At 39.8% G+C, this 23,138-nt stretch overlaps 3 protein-coding genes across 4 annotated transcripts; all 3 read right to left on the reverse strand.

Annotated features, from left to right (window-relative positions):
• Window positions 1-7,834: 7,834 nt before the first annotated feature.
• On the reverse strand, window positions 7,835-9,564 carry HOXD8 (homeobox D8). 2 transcript variants are annotated; one of them, XM_050969080.1, is made up of 2 exons: window positions 9,063-9,564; window positions 7,835-8,505 (listed from the first exon to the last, which is right to left on the reverse strand). In XM_050969080.1, exons 1-2 carry the CDS (start codon window positions 9,562-9,564, stop codon window positions 8,213-8,215), a joined length of 795 nt encoding a protein of 264 aa, XP_050825037.1. In that variant the 3' UTR covers window positions 7,835-8,212. The 2 variants fall into 2 exon arrangements, with proteins under 2 accessions (XP_050825037.1, XP_050825036.1); XM_050969079.1 differs by having other exon boundaries at window positions 7,835-8,508.
• A 5,853-nt stretch (window positions 9,565-15,417) lies between these two features.
• HOXD9 (homeobox D9) lies at window positions 15,418-16,904 on the reverse strand. Its single transcript, XM_050969075.1, has 2 exons — window positions 16,289-16,904; window positions 15,418-15,966 (listed from the first exon to the last, which is right to left on the reverse strand). Exons 1-2 carry the CDS (start codon window positions 16,902-16,904, stop codon window positions 15,725-15,727), a joined length of 858 nt encoding a protein of 285 aa, XP_050825032.1. The 3' UTR covers window positions 15,418-15,724.
• Window positions 16,905-20,545: 3,641 nt separating this feature from the next.
• On the reverse strand, window positions 20,546-22,944 carry HOXD10 (homeobox D10). Its single transcript, XM_050969071.1, has 2 exons — window positions 22,188-22,944; window positions 20,546-20,823 (listed from the first exon to the last, which is right to left on the reverse strand). The coding sequence occupies exons 1-2, from the start codon at window positions 22,927-22,929 to the stop codon at window positions 20,546-20,548; spliced, it is 1,020 nt and encodes a 339-aa protein (XP_050825028.1). The 5' UTR covers window positions 22,930-22,944.
• Window positions 22,945-23,138: the final 194 nt, after the last annotated feature.

Consider the following 23,138-nt stretch of genomic DNA (forward strand, 5'->3'; position numbering starts at 1 on the left):
TGCCCCAAGAGCTCATAAAGCACTCCATGAGAAATATATTTCTTTGAGAAAACATGACTGGAAAATAAACAAATCGTTGGATTCTAAGGCTCGGGGAAAAAAATCTTGTATTTATTTTTCCTATCTATTAGGTTTGCTTTATGTTCGCATCCCGTCCTCCCTCCCCCTCCCACACACACCCTCCAGATATTCACCAAGCATCTACAGGACAAAGATTCAGCTCATTCATCTGTGTTTCTCTTCGGGACAAAAAGTGAGGGAATTTATTTACAAAAACGAAGCATGGGCTATAACTTTATTTTTAAACGTTAAACGAGTGTTAATGAGGTCTGGATAGCACGATTGGTTCCTGGTTGCAGTTTCCTTGATTATGGTTATTCTTTACAGATCGTACGTCATTAAAGTATATTTAATGAATCATCTATTTCCCTTCAACGATTAAATTAATTATACACATCAATATTCACATTGTACTTCTCACACCTGTTACTTCAAGAACTCTTTGCAACCAAATAAATAGACACACAGATACACACACTTTCTTAAAAATGTTAGCAATTTAGAAACACATACACACACACTTAGCAGCATGTGTGTGTGTGTGTGTGTGTTAATTTTAATAACAGAAATATATCGAGAGAGGTAAAGAGAATTGAATGCCGTCCCTTTTAGAAAACGCCCCCGTAAAATACCAAAGAAACCGTTCAATGGCTGTATATATATATATATATATATATATACACAAACCCATTGTCTGTATATATAATATACACGAGCATATTTTTAAAATTCGCCATTGCAAAGTTATAGGGTATTCTCCCCATCCACCCAGAGCTGCTATTAATTAGAAAACATTTAAGAGAGAATTTTGCAAAATTTTAGATAATTTTATTATTAATCAACCGCATAATATTACCTATACTAACAAATACATCACATGAGGAGTTATTCTGAGAAATAAATAATTAGCTAATGCATAATTTTCCAATTGATATTGTAAATTGTTGCTATGTCAGAAGTTATTTCCCCAACCTAATTGTCATTTTAAATCAAATGTAATTATGGTATTGGGAAAGGATACATATAAAGCACCAGAAAGTTAACAGTCTTCACTTTACTCATTTTAGCAAATTTATGGGATAACAGACCTATTGGAAGGCACACACAGTGTGGGATTGACACTGTTTAATTCTGCAGGCTTCAGACCCAGCCGAATCCTCTCTATTTTCATAATCAATTTTGAATACTGTATATAATTATATCTGACATTATAAAGGATTGCTTGTGACCTAAACAATGCTGTTGTAAAATGTTGTATGTATATATTAGATAATATGTATCGACCTTTTTCCAGAATTGTAAACATTAGATGCAATACAACATTTTTATCACTGAGGATGAGCAATTATATAATTATTATATATACATTTCAAAATACAGTTTGTAATAGGTAGATTATACATATATGCATAACACAGAATATATATATCATTTGTGTATGATATCTACATATCGTAAAATTAATCTGTTTATAAAAATTTATTAACTTACATATCTGTAATTTTACCATTGACAAGTCGTACTGCGAAAACTGTTGTATTGCATTGCATTGTAGTGTATTGCATGTTTACAGCTCTAAAGAAATGGTAAACGTGAGTGCGTTTATGTGTATTCCTTGTATCAGTATAATACCTGCTATACAATATAGTAATAAAATAAAATCAAGACAATGTAGATCTGGCAAAAAAAATCACCCTAGATGGCCGTGGAAAATTAAACACACAGTAGACAGTTACTACAAAGCTTCTTTAAGTTCTGAAATATTCATTAACTTCAGAGTCTTATATTTTCCATTACTATAAAATTCTGCCTTGTGATGAATAAAGCTAAGCAGCAAGAAAGAATCAGACCACATATACATCCTTTATGGTTTGTTATAATTAAAAGCAGAGAGAGAAGAGATGCTATAAAGTATTTATATTCAGTGTCAACGTCACTCGTAATTTGCTAACGGCATAAATCCAAAATAACTGAGAACTGATAGCATTATTCATCCCGGCTCAACACTGATAACTTTCATGGGGCATTCAGCGTTGCAAATTATTAATGACAAACCTTCTAATCAGAAAAACACCTGTTAATCTGTAGTTATGCAAATACATTATATAATCTGGAGCAAACTGCAAAATCATGAGACTAAGCAATTCGTCAAAAAACCCTTTATTGGAGCAAAACAAAGAATATCCCACAAATTAAAATGTCTGTTCTCTCTCTTTGAGTAGCGTACACTCTGTTTCAACTAAACTTCCTGCTTCGGCATTCAGCAGAGTATTTTGATCGCCTTTGCCACATTTTCTTAGAGCTTGTTTTTCAAGACAGCCCTTAAACCAGACCAAACACACCCCAACAGAAATAGTTTTGAAAGTGGTGCTTGCTCGTGGCTTAATGGATCAGAAAATGCCTGGCAGACAGGTGACAAAACAGGCAGGGGCAGTTCGCAGCCGCAGTTAGTGACCTACCCTCGAAGATATTTGAGTGCCTAAATAAATGCTGCGGATATTATTGTCCGGAACACTTTCTTTTATGACTTCTCAAGTCATTTGGTGGCGTCTGGCTTATGGGGAGCCCTGTAATAAGGCAGAAATGAATGAATTCCTTACCCGCTCGCTGCACTGGAAGAAGGCAGGGGAGCCGAGGAGGGTCGCTGTAATCCATTAGACTGGTTGGTAGCAATCCGAGCCGCATAAAATAAAAAGGCAAAAGACAATGGGCTAACAGGTACAGGGAGAGAGCTCTACCCAAAACAACCTGGCTCCGGGAGCCAGCCTGGCAGACTGGGACCTTGCCAGTCGGCAGCGAGATGCTCGCTTATGAGTCCTCAAAATAGCTGGAGGCTGACAAGGTAGCAGCCCGCAGGAATCGGGCGAGGGTTTTTTTAACAGCCCTGGTCTAAAATGGATCAGTACACAAACATCATAGCGACTGTAATACACCTCATCGGAGACAAAGGTTAGAAAAAGAGGGGTTGAGGCTCTCAGAAGGCAGAATGCAGAGGGAAATTCGCCAGGGAAATCAGGAAAAAGGCCATGAAAGCCATCACTGCCTGCACATGACCAGCCTCAGCCAATGACGAGCCCAAATAGGTCATAAAAAGGTCTATTACCAAGTTGTAAATTTTCTTCAAACAAAAAGGAATTTACTGCAATTCCTTGCGGATTTTGCACATACTGCTTACCAGCGCCATGTTTCTTTTGCTTGCTCTTTCTCTCTCTAGCTTTATTTCCTCTCTTTCCTCTATTTCCCGTGACATGGCAGATCGTCTGTGCATTCTGACTGGGTCTTGTAATCAACCCCACTGGAGAGTTGCACTCCCAGGCAGAGAAGTTATGGAAGAAAATGCAAAATAAATCCGGGTTTGTTTGAAGAGTGTTTATTTCCACAAAAACACAAGCCTGGGTCCTAAAGTCTCTGGGGTCCTCTCAGAGTTCTGGTGCCAGCGCTATTCAAAGGGGAGAGCCTCTTCCCTACCTGTTATCTACATTTCTCGGTTTTCATATACCAGGAGTGCTGGAATTTATTCTGAATCAGTTTTTTAATGTATGTTATTTATATTTTCCCCCAACAAAAAGAAGCGGAACTGCATTAGCGCCCACTACTGAACTCAAGCTCACTGATAGCTTACAGATAAACTGATCTGGAATAACTCCTTCCTAACCAGTCTCAAATTTATAATGCACACAGATTGCTCGGTGGCTTCTTTGATTCGAAGGTGGAATCATCCACGTTGTTCAACTGCTGCGTGTTTTTTTTTCATTTTTAAGTGAGTTTAATTAATCCGTTTGCATTTGGAGAAAACAGCCATGCTTATGACATTGGCTCCTCAGAAAAAACAACAACTCTGATTTCTTAAAAAATATCCTTGGACCTATATAAATGCAGATCGGAGCAAAATCGCCTGACATTCCTGGGTGTTTCCTCCTCATATTTTGACGTTAGGAAACTGCTACGAGTCCTGTCCTATCAGCATCCAAAATAATTGTGCACACAAATGGAAAACAGAGTTAAAAATAAAGTATTCTGAAACGTATGTACCCTCTTCTTTAATATTCCACATGAGTGAATTACACGTGAGCAAAGGGACACCGAAATGAATGCCACACAAGTGCAATACACACAACAACTCCCATGCATAGAGGTATCAACTGCAGAGATATTTTGTAATTCACTCATTTAAAGTACAGATGTTGAAAATTGAAATTAAATCGCACAACCTGTGCAAAAATTAAAGGTGCCATTTTCTAACTGCTCTTGGGGATTTGTTTGAACTGGCGCTGCATTCACTAGCACATCAAACCCACTTTTCATTCCAAATGTTGCCTCTCCCTCTGTAAATCACAGGACCCGGATTTCACGGGGCCCTATGCTGTCATACTGTGGGCCATTTTGTGCCATCGCTGTGTGTAGCAGAATTCCACACTGATATCCGAGAGCCAAGGGTACGAAATAGTTTTATAAACTCACAGAGTCCAAATTAAAAGTGTTGGGAGGGGGGGCTTTCCCCAAGAACGAATGAGATGGATGCGCTCTGGGGTAATATTGTTAGCCCACCGCAAATAAATTGCACAGAGTGCGTGGAACTTAAGTTCCTCTTCTTTGCTGGTAGCCTGTTTATACTGGCATGCTCTGGAAAAGCGTGCCAACAAGCAATTTTGTAATAAATATCTGTATTTTGATCCCCTTCTTTGAAAAATAGGTTTATTTTAGAATCAAATATTTGTCCACAGAAGTCTTCATCAGGGTTGATCCATATCAATGGGATAAATTGCCACGTTAAAAAGCAACATTCGGGTTTATAGACTACGTTAGTCATTTGTACGCGCGCTCAGACAGTCCTGGCCTTTCAAAATGGCTTTCCCTGTAACAGGATTTTCCTATATATAATTTAGTCAAGCTAGTTTTGGTCCGGAGCAAATACGTTTATGTTGTCTTGGGTCAGGGAATATATTTTTAGCGCTGATATTAAAAAAAATAGAATATAGTATATCAGGTCACCTGTAAATCTGCATTACCAAATCACATAGCCTTTGCTGACACTAGGGGGGTACTGGTGTATTTATGCAAATTCATGCAGCAAAATGTTTGCTTCACGGATTTTCTGCAGTCTCCACACGTCTACGAGTTTTACCCAAGTAGGAGATTAAATTTTCCACCTTTATCAAATAGATCAGAACAATAGCTTTGCTTGAATCACGCGTCCTTCAAGGCTGTTTTCTTTAGATGAGGTTCAGTCTGAAGTAACAAGTGGATTTGCCTAAAAGAAGCCAGTTAACCTGAATTTTATAAAATCATCGCCCAGCGCCAGTTTTTAGGCCATATTTCATACCTACTTAGATCGTGTCAAATCCGGGAACACTCTATTCAGTTCAGTGGAATTAATACAGATTTTCAGGGAAGCAACTGAGACTGGAATTTGTTCCACTGATACAGTTCTCATTACTGGCTGATCCTGCACCACTGAATTCAAAGGGAGCAGGATCGGGGCTTGTCGGAACTAGCAGTTTGGTCTGAGTAAACAGCGCAGCGCAGGACTGCACACAGATTGGGCTGGAGTGTAGGCCATTTCCGATACCCACTACACACCCCTCCCCAGTATACCTTACAGGCAACTGGTGTTTACATAATTTTAAGGTTGATGTCCTCAGCAAAATTTAGATTTCTGCTTCCGTGAGGACATGTTTGTTTATTAACCAGATAATTTAAGAGTGGGAAGCCATTTGTTGCACCACTGAGCGCGTTCCTGTGGTTTCTTTGCAAGAAACATAATTCATGTAATGCGTGAGGGATTACGGGAAGGAGAAGGTTCTAAGCAAAATCTTGAGACTATGAAATAGAAATCTTCACCAAACAAGGATTATTTTCACTCGGTCCAATCAGATCATGCGAAATATCATGCCTCGGAGAGAAAAATAGTATTTTCTCTATCAGGAAAAAAAAATAGAAGCATTACACTAAAGGAGTTAGACTTGCCTGTGTCTCAAGCAAAAGCACGAGTAGCATGGTATGCTTTTCTGATGAGATCCTGGGGACCTTCAGCTTTATTGGTGAGATCCTTTTACATCGCCTGTTCCAAATATAAACATTGTCCTCTGGGGCGCTGTATATCTCTAAATTTCAGGATGAATGAGACTACACTATATCAGCCCCCAAGGGTTTGTTTTCAAACAGCCCCGCACGAAATGAGTGAAAAACAAAAGCCAGAAATATACAGATAGCTTTTTTTTAGGGGTAAAAAGGGCTTTCCCTTTGTTTGTGCTTGTCTCGATCTGTACTGGTCTAGGGCCGGATCCTGAAAAGACTCAATTACTTAAGTAGCTTTTCTTCACGCTTCCAAACCTAGTAGACACAAGAGTACTCATGTGAGTAAAGAATATTTAGATGAATGAGGTTTAGCAGGATAGAAGTCCTGTGTTTGGCTGCCCTTTCCTTTAAAGATAAAATAAAAGCCCACCTGTCCAATAGCATCGTACTGGTGTGTGCCAGAGTCCGATGATAATACATACAAACATACATACATACATACAAACATACATACATACATAAAGCATCACTTCTCACTTCAGAGACACCTTGTGTTCTACTTAGGTTTTGTAACAGTTGAAACTTAAAACAACACTGAAATACTTGATGCATAATATTTTTGAAACCTGAATACTCTTAATTAAAATTGGATTGTAATTTAGCAGTGTCATATATATGTCTCTTACTAAATTAAAAAATGGAAATAAACTTTATTACCCTGCTGACAGTTGATGTTCTGTAGTATTACAAAGACGTATCATTGTGGAAATGCAGACAGTACATGCCTAATGAAAGCGATCTACATTTTATGAAATAGTCAGAGATGTGTTCTACTAATTTGAGTTTTGATCACAATATTCATTTGCAAGAGGCATTGCTGTTTTCAAGAATAACAGTACGAAGACGTGCGGACCTGCACCATTAGAAAAAAAATCAAGATGGATTAAACGATCTTACCAGGCCCACACAAATAAATATGGTGACCCTTAAATAAACAACTATTGCAAAAGGGAAAATGGACAAATACCATGTAACTTATGAAAATTACAACAGCAGCTGAAAATGAAAATACGAGGAAAATTCCTGGTGAGATGAATGGTTTCTAGTAAGTGTGAAACAGTAGCAGTGTTGGACAGTTAATTAGCATGGACCCGATCCTGCATTACCTGTGCACCCCAAAACCCCCAATGACCTCAAGAGACTACGTAGAACAGAAATGTAATAGAAATGCAGGAACAGGCCTTCTGAATTATACCATCAGCCTTTCAAGTATTCGCTCAATAGACGATTTAATCGTAACAAAGTTCTTTCTCTCAAACACAGCAAAAAATTAAATGTCTGCTACCATTGAAATCAATGACAAGCTTCCATATACTCAGCCGGAACAAGATAAAGGCTATTCTTTTCTTTTTCTTTTTAAACCCTTGTGGCTACCGAACTTTCCATAGACTTCAGGTCACCTGTTCTTTGTTTAAAAGATTGCCATTTTTCGGCTATGTTCTTTCGAAATATTTGGCTTACGTTCTCCCAGCAATACCATATATAGTGAGAAACGATTAAAGGAAAAAGTTACGGAAATTGCAGAGCTCCAGAAGGTTATCGAGCCAATGAATTACAGAAGGGAGAACTGAGAAGTATTACATTTGAATAAAATTATGTTTATTTTAATCAATATCAATAATAGAAGGTAAATAGTTTAACAAGATAATTTCTTCAAAATTATTAGATTTCTTTAACTTACTCAACATAATATAGGAAAAAGTTTAAAATAGTACAAGTGCACTTGTTCCGATTAATAAAGCATTTTATGTCTCGCTTATTGGTACTTATCATTAGGAAGTTTATGTCGTTGACAGTAATCACCATCTTTTAAACATTGGAAAATTACAATAAAATATATTGCTACAAATTCGGTATCAAATTTCCATGTAAATAAGAATATGTGAGCTAGAGATTGTGTCTGATACAGTAAAAACAAAACCACAAAACACAAAGCTCAGAAACGTCAAGCCAATGACATAGGATAATTTGAAACACACGTAAGGACCTTTGCAACAAAGAAAACCGACCGTGTTTCCCAACATATGTGGATCGTTATTTCCAATAATCTTTTATTAATGTTTAAAAGCCAAACTTAATTCGTCTGGCCTTCAGCTCTGTCTTCTTCCAGATCATGTGCTTCCTTTTTGGCCTCCCCTTCCTTTCCCTCCTGCCTGGAAGCTGGGAATTTGTCCTTGTTGTTTTCTTTTTTCCATTTCATCCTCCTGTTCTGAAACCAGATCTTTACCTGCCTCTCGGTGAGTCCTAGCGCGTGGGATACCTCAATCCTTCTCTTCCGTGTCAGATAAGGGTTAAACAGAAATTCCTTTTCCAGCTCTAGCGTCTGGAAACGACTGTATGTTTGTCTTCCTCTCCTCCTACCAGGCGCTGCTGATTAAAACAAAAACAGGATTTTTCAAAACAAAGAGCTCATCGCCCTGGGAGCTTATATGTGTCTGTTCAGCTAGATATAACCATACAGCTAGGAGACTAGCTAGGTGCATATAGACGGATTAATACAGATACGTGGCTAGTTAGATATGAAGTTGTGTACAAGGGTACAGAAAAATAGCCGTAGACATTACACTACTCTGCTTTCATTACACGTCAGAACTTACTGGCTTGTTTTATGATCTGATCGCTGGAAAAACAGATCCAGTATTTACATTTAAGCACAGGGCTTTTTTGTCACGGGTGTACCTGTATTCATGGGATTTACGCCCTATGCGTATGATCAGAGAGTTTCATGCTACCCTGGTGTCTCCTGCACCTACGGCACAGACTTTGGTTTCCTCGCTGTGTTACTTTATTCTCACACACCAGCGCGGTCCCAGCACACCCAGAGCCGCAGAGACAGGAAGAGGGAGAGGAGGAGCAGGGAGAAGGGAAAGAAGTTTAGAACTCAGACGTGAGATGGAAGCAAATTGGTTTTGCCAGCGTCCAACCTTGCGGTCTCATCCAGGGGAACATTGGAGCGGGAGACGAGCTCTGATTTAAGTGGTCTGGTTCCTCGCCAATATTAGCACTGGACGATTTACAGTCAGGATATTGTACCAGCTCGGCCTCTTGCTGGGTCGTAAAAAGCTGCTGTCTCTGTAAATTATCGTATCCGTAAAATTTCGCGGGCTCCCCGTGACAGGTAATCCCGCCGCAGGGGGCAGGAGGAGGCGGCGCGGGCGCGGGGGGAGGAGGCGGCTGGTAGGCAGCCGCGGGGCTCCCCCCGGCCGGCAGGTAATAGTCTGGGCCCCCGCCGCCGGGCCCGGGGTGCGGCTGGAAGCCCGCCGCGGCCGCGCTGGTCCCGTAGAGCAGGGCGGCGGCGTGGCGGCCGCTCAGCTCGGGCGCAAAGGGGCAGTCGTAGTACGCGGGGCCCAGGGGCTCGCCCGCCGCCGCCGCCGCCGCCGCCGCCTTGTACTTGGCGTACAGCGGGTTGACAAAGTAGGAGCTCATGGGCGCTGCCCGCGGCCGGGGGAGGGGGCCCGCGGCCAGCACAGCAGCTGCAGCAGGCGGCGCGGGGGGCCCAGGCCCCGGGAGGGGCTGCCGCGGCCGCCCCGGCCCGGCCCGCTCTGCTCTGGGCTGCGCTGCGCTGCGCTGCTGGCGGCGCCGCTGCCGTCCGGCTGCTGCTCTGCGCCGCGGCGGTGCCCAGGGCTGGGACGGACTCGCTCCCCGAATGACCTGCCTCGCTGCTTTTACGGTTTCCTATCAGGCACACACCGCGGCCCCACACACACGCACACGCGCTGCCGGGCAGGGGGAGCTTCGGCCTCGCTTGGCACGTCCCGCTCCCGAGCCACAGCGCAAATACCCCCCTCCCCGCCCCCGCCACCTGCACCCCCGGGGTGTGCTCGGAAAGCGCATATTTAAAACCCCGCGGAGCAGGCCGAGAGATCGGCCCCAGATAACTGCGGGGCGGGTTGATCCAATGGCTGAGCGCGCTGGGGGCCAGACGCCTGCCCTGAGACACAGAGACACCCACGCCTGCCATAAACAGGCAGCTCTGCCAAGGGCTAACGTGCCTCTTCCAAATTCAATGGTAGGGCTAACGTGCAGGCGCAGGCCTGTGTAACACACGGGCCAAGGGGAGACTTGGGGGAGCGAGGAAAGGCACCTAACCCGGAGAAGCAAAATAAGGGCTGATCGTCTGGCCCTATAGCCACCCATACATCTCCGCTGGAAATGCAACGGGGAGATGATTGTTGTACATGTAAACCCATGCAAAAGAGAAAGGCCCCGGTGTCCTCCGCAGGAACTCAGGCTATTGTCTAGGACAGCAGAGGTTGGAAATGAGATGCACATTTACCCTTGACGCAGTGCACGCATGGCTGCGACTCCCAGGTTAATTGATACTGAATGGAAATCATGCCTATGAATATACTTTCCATCATTTCACCCTGGGTGAACGTCATTAGCGAAGAAGAAAAAAAAGAAAAGAAGAATGTGTGGGTGAGCATTAGCATCGCTTGGGGACGGAATAAGAAATAGGGCAGGAAGGTTCTCAGGGGCCAGGGAAGGAAGGAATGGCTCGCAGACTATTTGCATTTCTCGGTGTACAGTACACGCTGCTCTCTCTGAATTCTCTCCAGCTGGATGCCAAGGGAGATTCATAGATTCCAAGGCCAGAAGGGCCCGTTGTGGCCATCTAGTCTGACCTGTTGTATAACACAGGCCATGGAGCTCCCCCAAATAATTCATGGAGTATAGAGGCTGGTCAATGTTTGTTCCAGCGTTCCATGCCTGAAGCTCCGCGTTATTAAGCTGTTATCCGGGCAAAGAATACCGGGAATCAATCAAATCCCTCCCTACGAATTTAGTGATTCGGTCTTTAAATTCAATTCAAACCAAGATTTGAGAGTCTGATCCAGCTCCCACAGGAGTCAGTGGCCAAACTCCCGCTGGTTTGAAGCGGTGCAGAATCGACTCCTGATTTTTCCATATTTCGCCAAAAGCGTTTCCTTAAATAGCAGTCAGTTTATAGGATAAACATGAATATGATCTCATTGTCTGTTTAAAACAGGACATTAATATTGAGGTGAAATATTATATAGATCCAGTCAGAGCCATGTGTGACCGTCTTGTGCGAATCGAAAAAAATATTTGTGGTTACATAAAAGAGATTCCAGAATCCTTTCCCATCTCTCTCTGTCTCTCTCACACACATACTTCTCCCTTATGTTATTATGTCCAATAAACTTTATTTTTTTTCTGTTTATGTAGGTAACATGTGGTAACTTCCACAAAATGAACTTGTCTATGCATAAAAACTCGAGACAGAAACATATGTCATGGAAAGAATATCCAGTTTAACATAAAACACGTTAAGACATCCTTCGGCGGAAAGGAAGAAATAGAATGTCATAAAATATACAATGCTATTCCGGAGAATTTATTTTCCAGCTCAGCTGTTTTAAAGGATATAGACGCAAATTATTGTTGGTGTTATGGTTTCTAATCTGTAATTGCTTCTAACGAGTATCTTGTGTTCAGTTGAGTATGTGTGTTCTAAAAACATACTGAATTGGTATTCTGCAAATGTAGGCCTCGATCCTGCACATCCCAATGAAATGGAGCCGCCCTTACTTATGACAACGCATACTTCTTGTGTGAAAAAGGCTGCCCACCTGATTTGCAGGGTGAATCCCAAGATCTAGAAGAGCTACACCGTTTAGGATTTACACCGGCGCAACTGGGAGCGGAGTCAGCCCGTAAAAGATTATCCTATTGATTCCTTTTGTGAGATGGAAATGTACGGCTATCGAGACAGACCTTATTTTCCTTGCTATGCTAATTGGGTGTAGGAATACATCTAGAGATTGCTTGTGAAATATAGCAATGTATTGTATTTCATAACAGTATATCTGTCTGTTACGGTCCTAACTGTTCTTTAAAATAAATGTGTTTTATTCTCTGGGAAATTTGCAGGTTTTTTTCCCCTGGACCCGTAAATATTATTTATTATACGCAGATGATCATTTAGAGAAAAATTAGATATATGTTTTATCTTAATGAAACATATACCAGTTCTGACATTAATAAACCTCGCCTTGTTTGTAAAACACAAGGATAAGATCACAATTTTTTTTGGAAAAAAAATATCTTTCAAACTTAGCTTCTTACCTTCTTTTACCCTTTATCTTTATAACGTTTATGTTCATACTCCAGAAGTCTGTAAATTAATCAAAAGAATACACAAGACGTTTCCTTAATATTCATAAAGAGCTTCAAGTATTTTATGGTTTCACCAACAAATCCTAGAAAATACAGGGAGCATTTTTTCAACAATAGGCCCAATAAGCCAGCATTACTTAGAGCTTTTTTTTCAGGGAACAACTTATAAGTAAAGGAGTTTGTCATTGTGTTTATTGTCATAACTTAAATATAATACAATGAGCTGAAACCTCCTGGAAAAAACATAGATGTTTACATATTTATGGCTTCATATAATTAAATATTGTGCCATGTACGGTATAGTCTGCAAGAATCTTTTTGTCATCTCAAAACTACTGATTACGCAAGGTTTTTCTAAGCTATCCATTTAACTCATAGTAAAAAACAGTTACACTTGTTTAATTTCGATTACAAATATAAAATTCATGATTAAAAGTAGGATTGTCTATATTTTTAATAAAAATATATTCTGCACGAAAGCCAGAAGCATTGTCGGCTCAAGAATAATAAAATGGAGCAACAGCGCTCTCTAGTGGTCAACTGAAATCGTTATCCGCAGCCAATTCTTTTACTTCTCTGTTTATATACTTGTACTCTACCTTGATTTAAAAGTAGTTTACTTGTTTTAACTCTGGCTTCTATGAATTATATAAATACCATCTCTTATCTTTCACGTTCAACATCTAAAGTTATCTAAACAATGCATACAAAGCCAAAGGAATGTAGAGACCAGCACTCTTTACACTGAGAAGTAGCGTGGAGTTGAATTCCTTAGTCACAAAAAGCTTTTTATTCATAGTTCATAATACCATATCTTTTAACACACATATACTACTCTTTCCATTTTACCGGGTAAAATTAAGTGTTTTCTATACACAAGGCAGTCAGTATAGACGTCTAAGGTCTTAAATGTTGAAAACCGTTGCTATCCCATTTTTGGTCCTGTTACTTCACATATTACCTCACTAATATTAGAGGTTTGGTATTTTCAGGTTCAGAATTTTTCTGCCTTGAACTTGCTTTTGATTTAATTATTTTTGTAGCTGTAAACTTACGTAAAGACGATTCTTTTCACCATCCAGCCAATTGTTTATCCCAAATACACCAAACATTCCACTTAACTGATTGGTAAATAGTATATTTCTTATATTTCATTCTTAAAGCAGTCAGCGTATAGGAATGAAAATGTCGTGTCGTTGGACACAGAGAGTACTTTGTTTAAATGGATGTTGTAGGCTACCCAGTGGCTCGAAACGCCTTCATTTCCCTCAGACCATTTGGAAATAAATATACGTTTATACAACGCAAAAAACAGAACAACTTCAACTCTTTCATTTCGACTTGCAAATATTAAAATCAGGTTCTATCCATCTCGCCTTAGTATGATTGCGATTCCTTCCCAGCCTGTGTAATGGAACCAACGCAACAAAGCGTCCCACTTGCAGCAATACAGTGTACATCTGAGATCAGCCAGGAAAAACGGCTACTTTAAAAAATATGCCCATATTCGTATCAGTATTTATCGCCATCTAACACTTCTACAAATATAATTTAACAATCAATTAAATGTTAAAACCTCTGTTAACTTTTCGACCTGAGTGTCTTTTCTTGCCCGTATTGTCTTGACCCAAAGGTGACATACTGCAGTTTATAGTCCAGATTTTAAGACCGAGTTTTGTCTATATTTTTGTTTTCTTCTAACAACCGCAAACATCAAAATAAGATAGTTTCAAAGAAAAGCGCCATAGCATATCGTAAACTCATTAGGTCCAGACGTCTAGCCATCTCAATGGTTTTATTATACCTAGGTTCTTCCTGCTTTAAAAGAATTATAGGTATAGGGCTGACAAAGAATGGGGAAGCAATGCAACACCTTTTCTTAGCACTATTTGCCTTTCCACTTTTTTCCAGAGGTAAAAATATGAAGTATCAGGTTTCTGCAACTCTTTCCATAATCTTAAACAACTGCTCATAAATATTTACAGAGCCTTCATTTGAATGGCTGTTCTCTAAACAAAGCAAAGTTCTTTTACAATGAACTTCATCTTAATTATCTTGATAAAGTCGTGTGTTTATAAATGTTGAAGGCATAAGACGTGTTGCTACATGCTCTCGCCCCTCTCCCCCAGCTGATAACCTGGAAGTGGCATTAATCCATTCTGAAGCTAGTAGTGGTCAGATTAAACAGCACAGAGATTCAAATGGCAAAACATAATTAATTAGGCATCATCGTAAATATTTGGCTTTGGAGATCCATTTCGGAAATATTTCCTAGATTACTCCAAGAGATCACTTGTGAAACTTCACTAATTTTTGAAAGACAATTTGTGTATAACGTGTTTCCTGAAAAATTATGTACCAATATATAATATAAGCCAAATCCCTTGTGATAAACTTTTAGAGAAGGTCGTTGCTGACTATAGTAGAAACCTTGTGAATCTTTTTTTCTTATCTCTGTAACTACAAATGTAACGCTGTATTAGTATCTGTGTTGAAGTAGTTTTCATCTGGAGCTACAGTGTGCATCAATCTTCTCTCCAAAATTCCTGTGTACAAAATAACCGAGAGATCAGAGTCTCTATTGCCTTTTTAAAGCCTCGCGTTAATGATAAATTAACCAGTATTTTACATACAAATACTTATTGGAGCATATACCAGACATTGAGAAAATAGTGCATTTATTGTTTTCATATGATTGCGGCTAATTATGAGTGCCAAAAGAAGAGGAAGGCACACATTGCTTATATAATTGCAGTGATTTCATTTGATCAAGTCAGAGTTTATTATGGAATAACTGACAATAATTACAACAGGTCTTTAGTTAGAAACATGTGGTGGCTGATACAACATTTACCAATATTCAGAACTCCAACAATCCAAGGCATCAGTAAATGCTAGGCCTATTGAAAACTGCTTCAGGTATGACACAATCGCCTACAGTGCGCTGAAGAAGAAAAAATACAATGTTCTCATTGCCTCACTCTGGCACCTATTGCAAAGGACAAAATTCAGGACTAGAAAGCAAAGGTTTTGGTAATGGTTTCTTTTAATAAGTCATGGACAACACAATACTGCTATTGATTTAAACAAGTGTACTTCAATATTTATATTTATTATCATAATTATAATTATGTCCTTTACCTTTATTTTGGCAAAGTGACTATCTACACTACATAACCTTTTAAGAAACATGTCAAACATTTAACATTAAGGTCCCAAAGCTAACGTGCACTCACAATATCATAAACCAAACAGTTTGTGGGAAAAGGAGAGGGAAATGAAGCAACTTTTATAAACACATTGGCGAGCAAGACAGATTTCCCCCCAAAAACCTGACACAGACCACATTTCCATGTCTACCTAAGAGACCAGATTGATACAAAGTTCTGCAAAAACGCATCTGGTGCTGGAGGGGGATGAAGAGGAACGCGTGTCTACACCCGGGCTAGTCTCCTTTATTTCCTTTCTCCTTGTTCATCTTTTTCATTTTCATTCTTCTGTTCTGAAACCATATTTTGACCTGTCTCTCTGTGAGATTTAAAATCCTAGCTACTTCGTAACGGCGGTCCCGAGTCAGATACATGTTAAAGAGGAATTCTTTTTCCAGTTCCAGAGTTTGGTACTTTGTATAGGGACAACGCTTTTTCCTCGTTGAACGAGCGTGGATCCAGTTTGCTGCCGGATTATCTGGAAAAGGGGAGATATATAGGGAGAAGGAGAAGACGGGGGTGAGGGGAGAAAGGTCATTAAATTAAATTTAACGAAGGATGGACTCTTTTCACAACATTGTAGGAATTATCATAAAAGCCTTAATACCCCAGTCTGTTTACTGTACAAATCATGTCTTGATGGTAGGTGGTTATGTGGAGTCTTTTATGGGTGCTTGTTGCTGCTTGCGCTAGGGTAGGCGTCTAGACGTTTTTATAGGTTAGTAAAACTATCAGTTTTGCACATTGGAGCCTTACAGGTTTCGGCAATAAATCAAAGGGGCAATTTCTTTTTTACTTACTTGGGTCAAGTTGCTGTTGCTTCTCTTCCTTCAGATCGCTGCTCGGGCTGGGGTTGTGGCTGCAGCCTGGAGGCTTCTTGGGGCTGCAAGTAGCCGTCTTCTCCCGGGTCTCCTGCAGGAAGGAATTGCACGTGTACTCGGGCACACTGATCCCCTGAGACTCCCGGGACGAGGAGCACTCAGTCCTTTTGGATGTGGAGGAGGAGGAGGAGGAGGAGGAAGAGGAGGCAGCTGCTCCCGTTTCAGGCTTTATCCCGTAGTGGCGCCCGTTGGAGGAGCTGGAGCTGCTGCTGGGGAAGCCGGGGAAGGGCTCTATCCAGGAGCGCACGTATCTGCCAGTCTCGGCTGCCCCTAAGTGGGGCTGGTGCATGTAGGGATGGTAGATCCCTGTCATTGCCGCAGACGGCTGAGGATGGACCGTGGACCAAGAAGTGGAGAACACGGTGGATTTTGGTGCAAAGCTACAGGAAGAAAAATCTGAACTCTCTGCAACACCTGATGGCCTGGAGGTCGCACTGTGACCTGCCTGGACGAATCTACTCCCGTAAACTTCTTCGCTTTCATGGCCTATGAGAGAATCGACATAATAGTTACTTATGGTGCCACTAGACGACATTTTTAGGCTCCCCTCTTAGTCATATAAAAGGTTACACTGTTAACTGTATATGATACCCTCCCTGAGAACAATCGTAGTATTTTGCAGACTGCAACCCTCAACCATTGGTTGTGGAGCCCACGTGATCATATTTACCAATACTAGGAGTAAATCAATCCGCTAAACTGGGGCTGCTGTGATTAAAAAAAATCGTCAACAACAACAACAACAACAACAGATAATTAAACCCAAACTGTAACTGGACGGCCCAGAAGGAGTCCACGGGGAGACAGCTGCGCCTCTGCCCCAGCAGGATCCCAAGCGGGCGTGGCCCGAGCCAGCAGCACAAGAATGAGACAGCCGGGAACTATTTCTTCACCTCCTAGGAGTGATTTCTGCCATTCATTTCTTAATCAGTGTGACGCAGGGTGTTTAAATAAACCCAGCAGCCTGGGCTTCCGAATTAAACTGAAATCTGCCGAGAGAACCCGCTGGGAAAGGGGAGATTCTTGCTTGTAAAATCAAACCACATCCCAGCGCTCCGAGTATACGACTGCTCATAAAACAGGAAAATGTTACAGTAAAAGCACATTGTGGTGACTTCCATATTTCAAAGCATGTGGCTGTATTCCTCCCCCTTTTAAATAAAGTTTCTGTTTAAGGGGCTTTTTAAAAAGAGAGAGAGATGCCAATTGTGTTGTTTTAAAACAGGTGGAAGACCTCTGTAATGATTTTATGCCTTTCCATAAAAATTTTATGAGGTGGATTTGATTATAGATTAATGTGTCCCTAATAAAACGGACTGATGGGACAGCAAAACCTGTGTCTCCCTGCACAACTGACTCGTTCCTGAACACATGCGCCTGTATTTGTTAAACTTCGGGGCTCGGATGTTCCAACATGGCAAACGTTATTGTATTTTTAATTGTAGCCTAGACACAATTTGGGGAATGAACTATCGGCAAATGTGATCCAGCGAAATCTCTTACAAGTACATTACAAATATAAATAAAACCACATTTGAAAACAATTCTATGTCAGCAGACGAGACATTGCACTAATGATAGCCCAAGTTTTCTTATTGTCTATGCACAGCAGCTTCTAATACCTTCCTACCAAGCATATGCAAAACTCATCTTGCTATTATTCCCGCCCCCCTCCAAAAAGAGTTGGAGAAGGATAATCCCCTTTATTTACTTCACATCCCTAGATAGGTTCTTCTGAACCTTTTGTGCTTCACCAACTAAAGGAATATTTGTGCTTCACCAACTAAAATAATATTTGGTTAGTATTTAAAACTAAATTACCCATATTCTTCTGCACATTTCTGTTCCTTCAGACAGATTGAAGATGGACGTATTTGAATCTGAAGAAAATGCACACAGTTAGTTCATAACCCACAACAGTACTCGTTGAGAATATAACATAACACCATACAGGAAAACAATTCCTACGCACTGACAAATATAAGGAAGGGACTGAAATTCCTGTTTATTTAATGATTTATGGCAGTCTTCTTCCTTTGAAATCATTTTCATGCTTATCTTTTATTTTCCATATACACAGCTTGTTTCATATTAAGATATTGCACTTAATTATTCATGTATAGAAACTGATTAGTTAGGAAGACTTAAAATGAACATTTTTTTCATACATGTGAAAACTTGGTATGTAGCCAGCTAATTGCATTTCCGCTACTGAAACTTCTTTGGCGATGTATTGAGAACTTTTACGCGAAAGAAGAAGAAAGTAAATAGAGGTTCAGATATATTTCTTATTTAAATTGATGGAGATCCTTGGTTTTAGTATGGATATTTTAAAACCAGGATAAAAACACCATACGTGAATACTATCGGTGTCTTTAGCATCAAAATGTTCTCTGGCTTGAGGAAAATGTAGTATGTTCACTAATTGTTGCCAGTCCAGTATATCTAAAATATATACCCAAGACAAGGGAGGAAAATTTGATATGCACTGTAATTGTGTCATTAAGGAAGAAAACATTTAAAATATCTCGTATCTTATCTCTTGCTTTGGAAATTGCATGGGTGGAGAAGGGGAGGGTTTTTATTTTTTTATTTTTTTTTGTTTGAATGTTGTTTTTCAAGAGCAGACAGTATCCACACGTTTCTTTCCAGTATCGTTAGAAGGTGAAAGTATGTTCAAGCATTTGGACTTCAATGTGGAGTCATGTTCATTTGCAAGCCATTTACAGTTCTGTTTAGCGTTTCATTCGCTCCTCTCCCCCCACCGCCCCAGTTTGCAAGATAAAGTGACTGTTAATACCATTTTTCAGCTATGTACCGTTAAGAGTGGTGACCTTTATTAGCTTCATGTATGTTACAAAAGCGGAATTGCGTGAAATAAAACCATCTTCCGAGCAAACAAAAACGGTGCAGAATAACAAAAGTAGGTCTGAACAGGCTGTCGTACTTCAGGGTGCACCGTTGTGAGCACTGCTAGTAGAAAAATCCCACCCTTGCCAGATAGCTACGAGAATTGCTTCTCTTCCACAATGCTCTATAAAGCTTTTGAGCTCACCAAGACTTCATGATGTTTTTCTGTACACATATCTCTGGATTTTGTATGTTGCATTTTTAAAAACAAATGAGGACTAGAAATCAAACTTTACACATGGTAGGTACACAATGACTGTTATTTTTTCAATCAACACACTAATGTCAAATAAAAGGACACATAGATTGCTGACAGCTTGTACTAGAGGGTTTTTTTTATCACTTACCATTTATGAGTCGATTGAATGAGGATGTCCAGTTTATGCCATAATATTTTACTATCCCTTTTGCATTCACTTTTCAGACTGGGAACGATTACACAACATTTTAACAATTAATCATTTGTTTACAGTCACAATTATAAAATAATTAGGTTTATATCATTTCTCATCCCCCCCCCACACACTCCCTAAATAAAACCGCACACACAAAAGAGAAGAAACAAGAAAAAAAGCTACATCAATCCAAACAACTGCTGATCAGGAAGGATCAGGAAACCAACCTGAATCTGTACTTTTCAACATTTTTCAGAAAACCAAAGGAACCGCAGAAGTTTACAGACTTTATTGCATTATACATGCGAATAGAACATGCACAAGAAGAACATATTGCTGTTGTACGACTACTATACCACATATGCACCACAAGAAAATGTCTACAATGGAGAAGAATTAACTATTCCATTTTATGAAGGACAATTTCTAAGTTCATTTGAAAGAATAGTTACATTGTAATGTGCTTTTTTCCCAAAAGTTTTTTCCCCTTAAGGAATTGAATGTATTCAAAATGTTATGGCCCGTATATTAGCCCCCACATAAATACCATTTTGTTAGAAAAAACATGAAAAAGTCACATTGTTTGGATGTTCGACAGTTCCAATAAGTTAAGACCAAATGATAATATTCAATCATAGTTACCCTGCATTACGATGAGAAAAAAAATAAATTACACGTGCTAGGTTTTTATATATATATACTCATCATAGTAATACATATTCACTTGCAGCACTAAATGAATGACGAAAAGTCACATTCTATCAGAAAAAAATGAAAAATGACGGGTTTTTTTTTGTCAAAGTCTCTCCTGCATTTTGCAACTGGCGGTGCTGTGCCCCTTTCTCACTGTTTCAACCCCCAGGTTTACGGATTAAGAGAAGGTCAGATTAGCGGTCAGTTCTCGGATTCGGTTCTCCCTGCTCATCTTCTTGAGCTTCATTCTGCGGTTTTGAAACCAAATCTTGACCTGCCTGTCAGTGAGGTTTACGCTCTTACTGATCTCTAGGCGGCGCTCTCGAGTGAGATACATATTGAATAAGAATTCTTTTTCTAATTCCAGTGTTTGATGTTTAGTATAAGGACACCTCTTCTTTCTGCCACTCTTTGCAGTTAACCAATTGCTTGTTGGCGTATCAGACTTGATTTCCTCTATCAAAATCAAAGAAGAAGAAGAAGAAAAATAAAATCAAAAATACCTCAGGCTGGCAAAGTGTACCCTTGGCCATGAACCCTCATCTATAGTGTCTGGCAGATATGTTAAATGTTGGTATTAAACATTGCTAGTATGAGGTGTGTGCACTGGAATAGATATTTAATTGTTGCCAGACTCAAGGTAAATAGTTCAGATAAAATGATTCACTATCGTTTGGAATTTGGGGCTCTTTTAAAAATTATATCCAAAGTTTTCAACTAGTACATAACATTTGAACAATATTTAACCTGCCATCAGAACAATGATAAAATTTTAACGCATCTGGGCTGCACATGACAGTACAAGTCTTAAGAGACATTTATTAAGACAATCTCTCAATTAAAAAGTATTAATGCAATATATTTTCTATCAGATTCCTGTATCTCATATGTTGAATTACACAAAGAGGCATAGATGCAGATATGGGCATTTTTCTTAACTAAAAGGATAATTTTTAAATCAGCACCTAATACCACGGATTTTTTTTCATTTCCCTTTTAGAATTTTTCCAATAGATATTTTTTTGTCCCAGATAAAGCTAGACTTGAATTGTTAAATAAATGTTATACATAGAATTTCTGTGCACATATTGTGATAAAAATGGTCCTAGAGGTTGCCAGGCACATTTTTATAAGAGGAAATCTCCCGTTTTTTGTACTCCACCATATCCCGTTCGAAATTAAGGCTATTATGCACTTTTAAAAGGAAAATATAATCAAATAATTATCTCCTTCATCACTTAAATACATTTCAAAATAATGTTGTACTTTTAAAGACAAAACCAAGGTTATCAAAAGCACCACCTCAAAACAGTCCACTTTTAATCAGACAGACAGCGGGCTACTGTTTTCTTTGTACATTTGTTTAAAACTTTATACAGCTTTATAGGACCTATTTCTCCTCTATTTTAATGGGATCATAATTAACTTTCAATGCAATCAAACCACAATTAGACTGAGAGAAAATAGTTGACCAAAATATTACAAGATAAAAGTTAAATAGGTCGTATTGTACATGCTTCAGAGCTATTTTAAGGTGTTTCATTGATTTTTTGATACAGTAATTTATTACAAAGAATAACATATATATTCTCCGCATGCACTGATGCATACGAGGATATGTAAATATCAAAAAAGAATTTGCAATCTTTTGTGTAGCATTTTTCCCTTCTAAAAGCTTCAGAGACACAGCACCTGCATCCCGATTCCTCCTTATCATTAAATGTTATGGCTGTACTGCTTGTTAGTATTTTACACTGTGTTTTACGATGCTGGCGTGTTCAAGTTATAGCATGTTACAGTTTAAACTTTATAATACCGACCTTTACTTTCCTTCTCCTGTACTTCTGGGCTGGACACAGAGCCTTCAGCCAGGCAGCTCCTTTCATCTTGTAAAGTGGACTTTGGCTCTGGACTTTCCACTTGAGAGACTTTAGCTGAGTTGTCTTGGTTGTTCGGATTTTCATTCATTTTCTTTTCCATCTGAAGTTGAGAAGATATCTGCGGTTTGGAGCTGCCGCGAGGGTTTAACTGTAACATTACAGTTGAACTCGTTTCAGGACTATTATTGTACTCTTGGGTTTTCCCAGTGGCGTAGGTCTGGCTTAGTCTAAAATATCCTGGGACAGGAACCTCAGGATTTTCAATGGGACATGATTCAGAGACCAACCTCTGGTAGGAAGGGACGTCTGAAGAAATTAGTTTTGTTCTCTTATCAGAATACATGCAGCAATTGCTTTCTTCCTTAATATTTGTAGTAAAGGAACAAGTGGATACCTGCTGTGTAACAGGTTGCTCTATTCGACAAGACCTATTCGGATCTGTCCAACTGTCTACTTGAGGTATATAAGGATGTACATTCATACCCATATTTTGGTGATTAACTTCTCTTTTAGCCAGAGACGGTAGAAGTCCACAGGTTTGCATTCCATAAGTTCCAATGTCTGTGCTAGGTGGCATATACATGCTGGCGCTGTTAGAATAAAAACTGTCACTTCTACAGGCACTGATCAAAGAATCTACTAAAAAGGTATTAGCAGCAGGAGAGCTGTTTGGAAAGGACATTTTGGGGAGGAATTTGAAGAAGAGAGATTGTGTCCTTTGTAGGCTGACATCTCTAGGAAAACATTCCCTGTGTAATTGTGGATGCCTCTGCACAACCACATGACAACCAAGCCAATGAGATTTGAAAATGGCCTTGAGCCGCTACCTCCCCGCGAGTCACGTGCTCCGCGGGACAGTCCGGGCTGAATCTGAAATGTGGTCAACAGCGA

This window comes from Gopherus flavomarginatus, chromosome 10 (genome assembly GCF_025201925.1).
Source record: "Gopherus flavomarginatus isolate rGopFla2 chromosome 10, rGopFla2.mat.asm, whole genome shotgun sequence".
NCBI lineage: Eukaryota > Metazoa > Chordata > Testudines > Testudinidae > Gopherus > Gopherus flavomarginatus.

Coding starts and splice junctions, on each gene's coding strand:
- HOXD8 (XM_050969079.1), bottom strand. CDS start 9,564: ATGAGCTCCTACTTTGTCAACCCGCTGTACGCCAAGTACAAGGCGGCG. Junction 8,509..9,062: donor CCCCTGGATGAGACCGCAAG/GTTGGACGCTGG, acceptor TGTTTTAATCAG/CAGCGCCTGGTAGGAGGAGA.
- HOXD9 (XM_050969075.1), bottom strand. CDS start 16,904: ATGTCGTCTAGTGGCACCATAAGTAACTATTATGTCGATTCTCTCATA. Junction 15,967..16,288: donor GCAACAGCAACTTGACCCAA/GTAAGTAAAAAA, acceptor CCCCTTTTCCAG/ATAATCCGGCAGCAAACTGG.
- HOXD10 (XM_050969071.1), bottom strand. CDS start 22,929: ATGTCCTTTCCAAACAGCTCTCCTGCTGCTAATACCTTTTTAGTAGAT. Junction 20,824..22,187: donor ACAGGAGAAGGAAAGTAAAG/GTCGGTATTATA, acceptor TGATTTTGATAG/AGGAAATCAAGTCTGATACG.